This window comes from Ahaetulla prasina, chromosome 5 (genome assembly GCF_028640845.1).
Source record: "Ahaetulla prasina isolate Xishuangbanna chromosome 5, ASM2864084v1, whole genome shotgun sequence".
In the NCBI taxonomy this organism is placed as follows: Eukaryota; Metazoa; Chordata; class Lepidosauria; order Squamata; family Colubridae; genus Ahaetulla; species Ahaetulla prasina.
In genome coordinates this window covers 108,658,143-108,670,439 of record NC_080543.1, presented here as the reverse complement: position 1 = coordinate 108,670,439, position 12,297 = coordinate 108,658,143, and the positions used below count along the sequence as shown (strand labels likewise).

Genomic DNA, 12,297 nt, shown 5'->3' with positions numbered 1-12,297 from the left:
TTTGATGTTAGCTGTCCATTTTAGATCTTGCAATATGGTAGAAATTTGAAGGTTTCTACTGTTGATACTGTGTTGTCTAGTATTGTGAGAGGTGGAAGTATGGAAGGGTTTCTCCTAAAGTCTACCACCATTTCTATGGTTTTGAGTGTATTTAGTTCCAGATTGTTCTGGTCACACCACGAGGCTGGTCGTTCAACCTCCCATCTGTATGACCTCCCACTGATTTAATAGGTTCCGTTCAGTCCACTCTATGGAATGATATCACTATCATTTTCATAGAAAACTCTAAAATCCTCCTTCCAACATTCTCTTGCTTTATTTTAATAGAAATAATCTCATTAATTTTTTTTATCCCATTCATTTAACTCTGAGCCCCTTGTTTATCCCTTTTCACCCATTTCCAAAATAATTATCTGAAATTAATACCACTACATTTTCTGTGCTTTAACTGTTCCTTATTTTCTTTAATCACATTGTAATTATCTTTTTTCCCCTCTATATAAACACTATATATTTCTCTCATCCTCATTTTTGAACCAATTATTCTCTCTCTTTTTCATCAGCAGTTTCTTTCCTCAATCCATCAAGTATCCTTTTTAGGCTTCCCATTAGCATAATTTTGGATCCTTTGATGGCACTCTGTAACATAATTCTTTTCACTCCTTTCCAAACAGTTTCCACTGTTGCCAAGGTACCATCAAATAGAAGGTCCATTAATTTGCTGACACAAACTCATGTATACTCCAATATTCAAAATATTGAAATACGTCTATATAAATGCCTTTATTTTAAAACAAACATGATAAGCTAGTTGTACATATGCTGGATCATAAATCAAATGTCCAGAACATTAGGAAGCCAGAGTATTTGTTATTGGGCAAAATGCCCATTCTATACAAAATTGAATATGTGAATTTTTCTAGTGTTATGAATATTCATAAATTCAGGTATATGAATATGTGATTTTACATATTTATAAATGTTTTATTCATAAATGCAAGTCAAAATTTATTTTGGTAGATTTATAAATTTAACTATTAAATTTGAGTTTTAAAAAGTGACAATAACACCAAGGCATTACTATTATTATATGCCATTTTAGTTTAGATGACTCTAAATCAAGGGTGTCAAACTCAAGGCCCGGGGGCTAGATCTGGCCCACGGAGTGCTTAGATCTGGCCCATGGAAACAATGAAGGACCAGCCTGTGGTGCCTCTGCCAGTGAAAACGTGGCTTCATTATTGCTGGCAGAGGGTTGCAGGAGATGGTCGCAATTGAAAACAGAGCCTGCAAGGGCTGCATGCTGCCCTCCCGAGCTCTGTTTTTGCTGGCAGATGGCTGCAGGAGGCTGTTGCAGCTGAAAACTGAGCTCTGGAGCCCATTTTCGCTGGCAGAGCACTCAGGCCACCACAGATGCCCCTGACACAAGTGACATCGAGTTGGCCATACCCACCCTGGCCACACACACACACACACACACACACACCCCAAGGTCAAACACAACCCTGATGCGGCCCTCAATGAAATCGAGTTTGACATCCCTGCTCTAAATGGTATGCACATGCAATATATTGATTACACAGTATAAATGTAAAGAATACATTAAGTATAATAATTTTACATAGAAGTAAAATAATTTCAGTTCTTGACTTTTAAACTTGTATTCATCTTAAAACTAATGGCACCAGTTTTGAGAGGGAAGTTGAATCAATTCCTGCTGTTTTATTGATGGGACCTCAATACAAGTGCTACAGTATTTTCCATAAATCCCAGGAATATTTCATTGCTCTTTGATTTTGAAGGACGTGCTTTTCAATTCATCCAGTAACTTTAAATAAAGTTTTAAAAAACATATGTTCACATCATCCCTAGGAGTTGTGGTAAATTGGTAAAGTCTACACCACTATTTTTTGTGCCAGGCTCCTTGAAAGAAAGTCTCTCACTGCTTAATTGTAAGAACTCACAGTCTATTTTCCTCTCTGACTATAGATGTGTGGATGTATTATCAACAGGCAGCTTCGAAATTAACTTTTTATCTCTGCCTTACAAAAAAACAAATAAGTCAACCTTTAATCTAGGAAACACTTGGGAGTATTATGGTTGGTGGTTAAAAGAAGAGTATTTTATTCAGTTTAAGTATTGATCTCTGATGAAAACACTGTTTTGTCTCTTTACAAGACAAAAACATAAGGAATGTCAATGGTTCTTGAAGAATATTCATTTCTTTTTTATTACACAAACTGATCTAAATAAGATCAGGTTTTCTGATAAACTGGTTGGAGGTTGTAAGTATAAACTTGAAGTGTCTTAGAAACTCCCATCATTATGATTCCTAAAAAAATTATACTCATTTTTAGCAGTTCAATATCTTTTTGCTTTAGATCCAAAAGACCAGATGTCTTTTCTGGGTCACTCTAGATTTCAATGTGTCAGACAAAAAGATTTAGCAGCGAGAAAGCAGAAGCTTGTTGAGCTGCAGACCTTGGGATAAACTTAGGAACAATAAATTCTGCAATCTCTCTTTATGAAAAAGAAAGTGGAAAAATTTAAGTATTGTTTAAAGTGAAAACTTGAACGTTTCTTCTTCATGATAACACAATTGTTCAGGTAGAAGAGAAGATATGTAGCTCAGGATTGAACCGTGGAGTCATTGATACTATCTGAGCTTCATTTGAGCAACATTCAATTGTTATCATGAAAAGGACAAATACTTTATTCATTCATTTGTTTTAGTTTTATCCTACCTTTTATGTTTATAAATAACTCAAGGCAGCAAACATTCCTAATATTCCTTCTTCCTATTTTCCCCACGACAGCAACTCTGTGTAAAAAGGTATGTTACTGAACTGAAATTACTTACCCTATTTGTAGATTTAAAAATCATAACACAGTATTTGTTGAATTTGGCAATTCAACATTGCCAAATTATTTATAGGAATAGCAGAAGGAAATGAAGAATGGGTGTGCACTGCCAAAATATCATGTACAATAGTCTGGGAAAGACTTAGTTTGGCACACACCACACCTTAGAAATAAATATTGACCATATTTGTTGTATAATTATTGTGTAAGATATATATTGCAAACTGCTGGCTAAACAATTTGGAAGATAGATGGATTCCTTTTTTTGCCGGAACATTGGCTGTGTCATATTTTTTTCCCTTTCTGTATGGCAGTTCTATTTCAGTCTGTCAATACATGCAAATGTTAAATGATATGCAGGTAATCAAGTGGTTCATTTCCATATTTTGTGCAATTCACACATTAACAAGAAGAAGAACCACACACAGTGTATGCTAACAGCATTTTGAAGTGATGCTTTTGCATATCCAACCAGAAGGAATATATCACTTCATCTCATGTACTCTTTATGCATTCTGGCAATGACTAAATGAAGTTAATAGTAAGTTAAGAAACCCTGCCACTCTGTATTATAAAAGATGCTTCCTGTGTATAACAATACAAAATTGGCTGTTTTTCAGAATGTTGTACTTAGCTTGCAAATTAAGTGCTATCTACAACTGCCCCTTCTGAACTCTTCATGGATGATCTAGGACAGTGGTTCTCAACCTTTTCTTCTTTGCAGATCCTCTTTAAATAACTTTTATGACCATGGACCACCAAGACTTAACATAAGATTTAAATCATAAAATTTCTTTAAGCCTTTGTGGCCCTCTGTGACAACATTGCGCCCCCTCCCCCAGGGTCCATGGACCACAGGTGGAAAATCACTGATCTGGGACATTTGATTTTGATTGAATTTTCCCAGGTGTTTTAGAAATTAAAATTCTAAAGGGATTTCTTCTGAAATAGGGTAGCTAAATGAATTGCATTCATTCCTATTGTATAGCTAGAATTTCCAGGTGGGAAAATGTGTTGTTTTCTAGCTTGCCCAACTTTAAGTCACTTTAATTCTCATAGTTTTGAGATAAAAGCCTTAATTTATGAGAAGTTGTATGAAATTGAATGATATAGGCAAACATTAGATCAGTTTGATGGCAATTACAATATAAAGAATGAATATGCCTAATTATTTTTTCTCAGTTATAGACATTATTGTATATGGATATCTTTTATTATTTGTGGTTCTATTTTAGCCAGAAGAAATGTAATCAACTGGTGTACATATGCTTCTAAATTAGTAATCATATTAATGCAGATTGGTTAAGATTCTGTACAATTTATAAACAAGGTGATAAGTGAATCTGTCATTCTTCCATATCTTTGCCCTTTTGGAGGTGACTGAATTAAAATGAATTACATGGTTTGATTTTCATGGAAGATCAGTCCATGCATGACAGTTTTAGAATCACTTACTTCCCTGAGTAATGGAGATTTTAAGTCACTTGTTAATTGTATCTTTGCTAGAAATCTACAGAATATTTTGTGTTTCTTATTAGAAGTGGTCAGAAAAAATAATACAGATAGTGCCACTGAGGTTGACATTATATGTTGTCCCTGTATGGGCTGGTACAACAAGCAAGTACATACATTTTTGTAAACACCATTTGTCAACATGTTTTTAACTCACATAACATAAAAACTAGCTGTCAGTTCTACTATACTATTCTACTCAGTAAGTATACTTTTTAAATAATTTTCTTATAAAATGTATATTATGAAAATATATATCAATTATTAAATAAACTACCAAAGTCATGGAATCTATACCTCTTCTGTATAATTTTGTGTTTACTAAGATATTTGGATATTTAATTATGAAGTCAAAATTTTCTCCCAAGTTTTAGATTTGAAATATCCTTCTATTTCACGAAGTTTCTGACTCATACATAAAGAAACATACACAGTCACACACACTGCTGTTATATGTATATTGCAGAGCAGGGGGGCCAAACTGAGGGTCTGCGGGCCAGATGCATCATGTGCAGGCCACACCCACCCCCGCTCCACAAAGGGGAAAAAATCACGATACATCACATGATGGCGACATGATGCAGGTAGTTTGCACCCGTGTTGTCGAGAAACAGTTGGGGAAAAAAAGCTTTCAAGGTTCTGATATATCAGCCTGTATCAATAGAGTTATAGAATTACTTGGTATCTATTTCCTAACTAGTCTAACTTAGATGCCTAAGATATATCAAGCACAGGGTAAGAAGATGAGAAGAGCCATAAACGTATTTCTGTAGCACACACTTTATCATATTTTTGTTAAATATTCCAAAATAGAAGAGTTTAAAAATAAACTCACTATGTTAAATTACTTTTTGAAGGTCATCATTTGCAGTCTTGGTTGCATGTAAATGATGAGACACAATGGAATTACACTTTATTTTGCTAAATCTTGTTTATAACATTTGCAGAAAAGTAGAATCTTCTTAAGCTTGCTCTCAAACAAACATATTTTCTGAATAAATCTTTAGCCGCTACAATTTAAAGGTATTTTTGATAAGGTTAGCATATGTTTTGCATGTAAAAGTGATGGGTTCATTCTCTGGAATCTACAGAAATTGTTAGGAAACACTCTGATGTCTCTAATTTTAGAGAATGTTATCAGTAAGTATTGAATGGATGGATTGAATGAATGGATTGAATACTCCAGATGGAGTAATAGTCTGTTATGGTAAGACAATTTCATTTGTAACAGAGTAATTTTTGTGTCCTATGAGCAAGACTATGATAGAATTTGAACCAAATTCTATAGAATATAAATCTGGCACTTTATCTGGTAAGTCCTTTTAATAACTACTTAACTATTTGAGCAAATTTGTATCATAAAAGCATTGTATTTTCAAACGGAAACCAAGGACTGATTCAAATATTATGTGTGAACTTTTACTATCACAACGAGGCTTTTCCTACTGACTACATAATGTATACCACAATTATTCTAAAGTCCTAGCTTCTTCCCTGTTAAGTATGCACAAGCTGTCAATTTTTAAAATAAAATTTTAACCTATAAGCTGATATGGCTCCTGAGTGGGATAAGTGGTGATTTATTGTATTCATAATTTCATTCTTGATTGTGGGAGTTATTTTAAAATTAATTAATTAACTAATTAATTAATCACAACAGTATATATAAGCATAAGCATGAAAATAACTATATAATATATGAGCATATATATGAGCATAAGTATGTAATAACTATATTAATTGGATATAATGAAAGGAAACAATAGGACAGGAACGGTAGGCACGTTTGTGCTCTTATGCACGCCCCTTATAGACCTCTTAGGAATGGGGTGAGGTCAATAGTAGACAGTTTTTGGTTAAAGATTTGGGGATTTTGAGAAGAGACCACAGAGTCAGTTAGTGTTCCGAGCACTAATAACTCTGTTACAGAAGTCGTATTTTCTGCAATCAAGATTGAAACGGTTAACATTGAGTTTAAATCTATTGTTTGCTCTTGTATTGTTATGATTGAAGCTGAAGTAGTCTTCAACAGGAAGGACATTGCAATAGATGATTCTTTGAGTTAAACACAGATCTTGTCGAAGGCGGCGGAGTTCTAAGTTTTCTAAATTCAAGATTTCAGGTCTGGTGGCATAAGATATTTTGTTGTATTCAGAGGAGTGGAGAACTCTTCTTGTAAAATATTTCTGGACACGTTCAATTGCATTGATGTCTGAAATGTGCTATGGGTTCCAGACAGGCGAGCTGTATTCAAGAATTGGTCTATCAAATGTTTTATAAGCTCTGGTTAGCAGTGTAGTGTTTCTGGAGAAGAAGCTACGTAAGATTAGGTTTACAACTCTTAAAGACTTTTTGCGATGTAGTTGCAGTGGGCTTTGGCACTAAGATCATTGGATATAAAGACTCCAAGGTCTTTAACAGGGTGGGGGTCATCTGTAAGATAATGTCCATTGAGTTTAAAATGTCCATCGAGTTTAAAAATCTAGAGTTTACCAGAGCAGGAATGCCAGTTAGCAGTAGCAATAGCACTTAGACTTATATACCACTTCACAGTGCTTTAAGTGATTTACAAAGTCAGCATGTTGCCCCGAACAATCTGGGTCTTTATTTTACCGACTTCGGAAGGATGAAAGGCAGAGTCAACCTTGAGCCAGTGAGACTTGAACTGCCGAACTGCTGGCAGTCAGCAGCCAGTAGAATTAGCCTGCCATACTACATTCTAACCACTGCACTACCACGGCTCTTAGATCAACAAGCAATTGCAACTTAGCAGTAAGCCTGAGTGGTCCAAGCACTGAGCGTCCATTAAGTTCAGAGAACATTTGGGGAAAAACCCACCAGATTAAAGTACACTTGGTATTACATTCTGACTTCATTCTAATACAAAAGACAGTTATCAAATTGTGATGTCAACTGTCTGTTAAGTTTAAGCTTCATGAAGTTGACCTTAATGGTGTTTTGAGTGGGTTTAATTTATTGTTAATTTTTTGGACATTGATTTTGATGGAAATGGGAGAGGAAAACATTTAATATTTAATGTTCTTTGGTAAAACTGTGTTCATTATTAACTAATCAACTTACCCAATGGTACCTTTGTTAACAAATTAAGCACTTAACTGGCCATGTTTGGCCTTGAAAAACTAAGCCAGATCTAATTGGTACTTCAATGGGAAACACCAAGAAATACCAGGCAGTAGACTAGAAAGAAAGGAAAACTATTTCTGTATTACTATTAAGAAATTGACATGTGTCTGTTCATGAAAAGGTCAGAAATCAAACTTGATTCAAATGAGACCACATTTACGAATGAATAATGGAAACTAGGGAAAGAAAATTGTATTTTTGTTCAGTAATTGCATGATCTTAATTATTAGCATTTTCAACTTATACTAACCCTATTGTAATACGCTCTACTAAGTTTAATTTTTAGAAGTACTTGAAGAATGTTCCAGATCAAGGGTAGGAATTTGGAAAAAAAGTTATCTTTAGGTAAAAAATGTCAGGATGCATTGCATTTAGTTTAATTTTGATGCAAGAGTTTAAAAACATATATGATGTACTGCTGCGCATTTCCTACAAGTAACAGGATTTGAACAAGAGCTGATGCACTGTAACAGGTGCTGTTAAGGGTGAGAATTAACTTTGTATTAGGAAATGGAGATCAGTAAATGGGTAAACAGCCTCTGTTTGAAAAAGCAACATTTCTATTTTAATGTTAAGATTTTTCCCCCTCCCCCCAGTATTTCTGTATTTCTATTTCATAAGTCTTTTTTATTGCTAAGTATGTTTCCCAGTATTAGACTTTGTCATATCTCATGAAGCAAAGATCCAGCTAATGAGTTCTGTGTGCTTTCAGTGTAAACATTTTCACCAAAAAGTAGCTAATTTTCTTTCAATTCTATTGGGCAGCAGAATAAGATATTACTGTGATGTTTTTCTATACAGAGATGAACCGAGTGTGCAAAAACCTACATAGTGCACCTCAACATAAAAAAACCCACCTCATAATAGGATAAGAAAAATGTTCATGAAATTATTGTAATTTTTCATCTGAAGCCATTGACAACTCACAGGATATTAGTAATCAGCTGATAGAAGATTGAGGTACTGAAAAAACTGTAGTGGAAGGTTTTTTTAATGGCCAAATAACCTTTCATGATAAAACACTGTTTTTCCCATTTCATTGCTATTATCTTGGAGCTAAAATTGCATTAGCTATTTGCTGATACTAGCTGAAAAGCAGGCCTTAAGGATAGCCATGTGTAGAGATGAAAGAAGATAATAACGCTTGTTAGATGGACAGCTCTATAAATTAGGCAGATATATAAATAATGAAACTTGTTGGAAATATTCAGGAAGCATTACCTAGGCAAAAAGAGGTGAAATGTTTTTAAGTTCAGATAACAAGATAACATTCAGAAGCAGCGCTCTAAATTGCTGATGTATAAAAACAATGAGACTTGAAAGCTTATAGCCAACCTCAGTAAAAGTAGTTTTAGTCTTCCTGGGGAGTTGATTTCCTGGTCAGGTGTACCTAATGACGAGGACACCTGGTTCTAATGTACTTTATTTCTGAAAGAAAGATATAGAGATATCTTAGGTATTGTAACTAGTGACAATATATGTTTGTCTTTTCAGATCCCCAGCTCAAGGGCATAGTGACCAGGTTATATTGCAGGCAAGGCTACTACTTGCAAATGCACCCAGATGGAAGTCTCGATGGAACCAAGGATGACAGCACTAATTCTAGTAAGTGCTCTAAGAAACTATTCATTACCTTGACACACACAAAATGCAGAGTTAACCATTCCAAAATGAATATCCATCATTCAGATGGTTCCTGATTTTTTTTTTATGGTTCCTGATATGTCATTTTTAAAATCATGCCTCTGTTTCATGCCTGCTGATGTCCTCAGAAAATGAAGAGCTCTCCTACCTCATCGCAATCCTTGAGTAAGGCTAGTGCAGGGATGTCAAACTTGTGGGCTGTGGGCTGTGTCACTGGCCACACCCATTCCTGGTTTACCAAAGGGGGGGAAAGTCCCGATACATCACATGACACTGCCATGATGATGTGAGCTTGACAGCCCTGGGCTAGTGAGTGCTCTACTCCTATCTGCCAAAAAGTGGAAAAATCCTGTAAAAAACACTCCAGAAAACATTCCCTCAGATTGAATTATTTAAATACTGCTTTCTTCATCAGCAGTCTTTGCTAAAATCTAATTAAGGAAGATTTTGTTACGGTGGTTTGAAATCACTTAAAGAAAAATTACTACCTAAGAATCACCATGGATAGAATGATCACACTACATTATCAACATCTCAGAATAACAGAGTTGGAAGGGACCTTGGAGATCTTCTAGTCAACTCCCTGCTCAAGCAAGACAATCTATACCAAATATTTTGATTACTTGTCTATAAAAGACATGTTCCCCTTATTTCTAAGGTTTATTTTAGGCCCCTTTTCTCAGCTTTTTCATATGCTTAATATATTTGTGAATATAGTATTTCTGAATATTAGGATTGATATCCACATTCAAATGTAGCGGGTTCAGCCTAGATAAATTTATTCATTTATTTATGGATTTATGTACCTACTCAACTCGTAAAAATGCAACTCTGAGTGCCATACAGTAATAAAAACAATACAATATTCTCAGCACTGAAACAAGCTAGAATCATCAAAGACAACAACTACAAAGTCAGGGTACACCACTATGTCCTCCACCTCTCAATTTATCTAACCTCTTGGCCTAAAGCCCAAGGGAACAGCCAGGTCTTCGAAGAGTGTCAGGATCAGATTTTTAAGGGGAGGTGTTTCCACAGAACAGGTGTCACAAAAGAAAAGGTACCTCTCGTAAATCTCTCCTGATGGCATTAACTCAAGAAGAGGCTTGGCAGGGTGCCCATTCTGCTGGAGCATATAGAATGGCAGAAAGATCTAGAGACAGACAGTCCCACAAATAACTTGTTTGTGAGCCATGAAGGGCTTTATAGGCAACAACTGCCAACTTGAATTGCATTTGGAGGTCTGCTGTGAGCCACTAAGCAGAGGCATCAGATGGGTTGCGAAGATGGAGAAATTATTTTATGTATGTGATGAATGGCTGTACCACATTGTTTGTTCTCTACATTATTTCCATACATGAAACTAAGAGTAATTGAACCAGAATATGACCAGAATACAAATGTATTTAAAGATAACATAAAGCTTTCTGCGCTAGTCTAAGAATATATTTGAACTTTGTTGTTTTATTGTTCTCTTATAATATATTCAGAGTCAAAATCTGACCTGGGTTTGCACAAGAAGCCAATGTACTGTAAATGGCTATGGTGTAGTTCAATGAATGTGTGAACCTCATGACCATTGAGTAAGCCATGGCTTAGTGTAAGAATGGACAATTTTTTGCAGTATCTTTTTTAATTGCTCAAGTGTTGTTCTTAAACTTTCTCCAACTCTTCCTCTTCAACAAAGAAAACAAAAATCTGAATAGTGCCTGGAAAGACTTCAATGAGCAAAAATGGGGACGGGTGGTGTTGGTGTTCATGTTCAGTTCAGAAGAGTGGCCTCCAGCTGGTGTTGCAGGTTTTATGAACACTGCTCCCATTACTGTAAATGGGTTTTCAGTTATTACCTATTTTATCTATCATGATGAATAGTGTATATAAAATGCTATAAGCTATGCTTATTATGTCAGCAATATTATTCCATTCATGTCTTCGATGACTTTGCTTCCCTGTGATAGATCTTCTTTATTTTTACAGCATTGTTCAACCTCATACCAGTGGGACTTCGAGTTGTTGCTATCCAGGGTGTAAAAACAGGCTTGTATATAGCCCTAAATGGAGAAGGATTCCTTTATACATCAGTAAGTAATGTATCATAGCTGTTGGTTATAAAGTAAATCCAATTCTATCATAGAAAATTGTCTTGGGATTCTTACAGGAAAGACAACATAAATGCAAATGATGCACTTTTATTTTAAAAGTTTGATATTTTATTATTCTGCTTTATTATTTTAATCAGGTAAAAATGGAAGGTCATGACTAGGATACGAAAATCTGTTTTGATACACAGGAGGCAAATTAAGGCAAACTAAACTATATTGCAATAACATTGTTTTTAGTGGAAGAGATATATATTCACATGATTATTTCTTCTACTGAAATCAATAAGATTCTAATCTATATCAGTACATAGGGTGATTTCAATATTTTCAACAGAATAAATGATTAATAATTGTATAGTTTTCAGTTTGGAAATACGGTGAAATAGTAATTTTTAAATACAAAAGCAGGGGTGGGATTCAGCCGGTTTGGACCAGTTCGGGCAGACCAGTAGTTGTGATCTGCGATGCAAAGCCATCCTATTTAGCTGCGTTTTTTAAGCTGCATGCATGTGTGTAAGTGCACGGGAGCAAAGCCCATGCGTGGAAGGCCACATGCATCCACAGAAGGCGGTGCGCATGCGCTCACATTTTTGATGCTGGAGCGAACTGGTTGTTAAATTACATGGGGCCCACCTCTGTACAAAAGACTATTTACTGTGATTTATTATGTTGGTATCCGTATTAAGTGTATATTGTATGCTATACCTTTTCCTCTTCGAAACAGAATGTGAGGTTTTATTTATTTTATTGACTAGTAAATGTACATGCCACTTTTCTGTTTATATAAACATTCAAGACTACTTACAATCATTTCAAAAGAAGTATATGATTAGTAGAATTGAAATCATTGAAATCACTATCATTAAAATCAATTAACAGTGATATTAATGATGAGCCAGAAATATGTTTTTTTTTAGTCCTGGGAGAGTGGGGAATGACTTCCCCAAGTAAGAAGTAATAGAAGAGAGGGTTTTCTTCCATATATTATTAGATGAATAAGAATGGGGCCATTTTGTTTTGAGGTCATCGTTGA

At 35.1% G+C, this 12,297-nt stretch overlaps 1 protein-coding gene across 1 annotated transcript in view; it reads left to right on the top strand.

Moving 5' to 3' along the window:
* The window catches only part of FGF14 (fibroblast growth factor 14), a 139,628-nt gene that overhangs the window by 23,992 nt on the left and 103,339 nt on the right, over nucleotides 1-12,297 (top strand). The window contains exons 2-3 of the mRNA XM_058184762.1: nucleotides 9,013-9,123; nucleotides 11,140-11,243. Of these exons, the coding sequence (XP_058040745.1) occupies nucleotides 9,013-9,123; nucleotides 11,140-11,243 (215 nt within the window). The remainder of the gene's footprint in view (nucleotides 1-9,012; nucleotides 9,124-11,139; nucleotides 11,244-12,297) is intronic.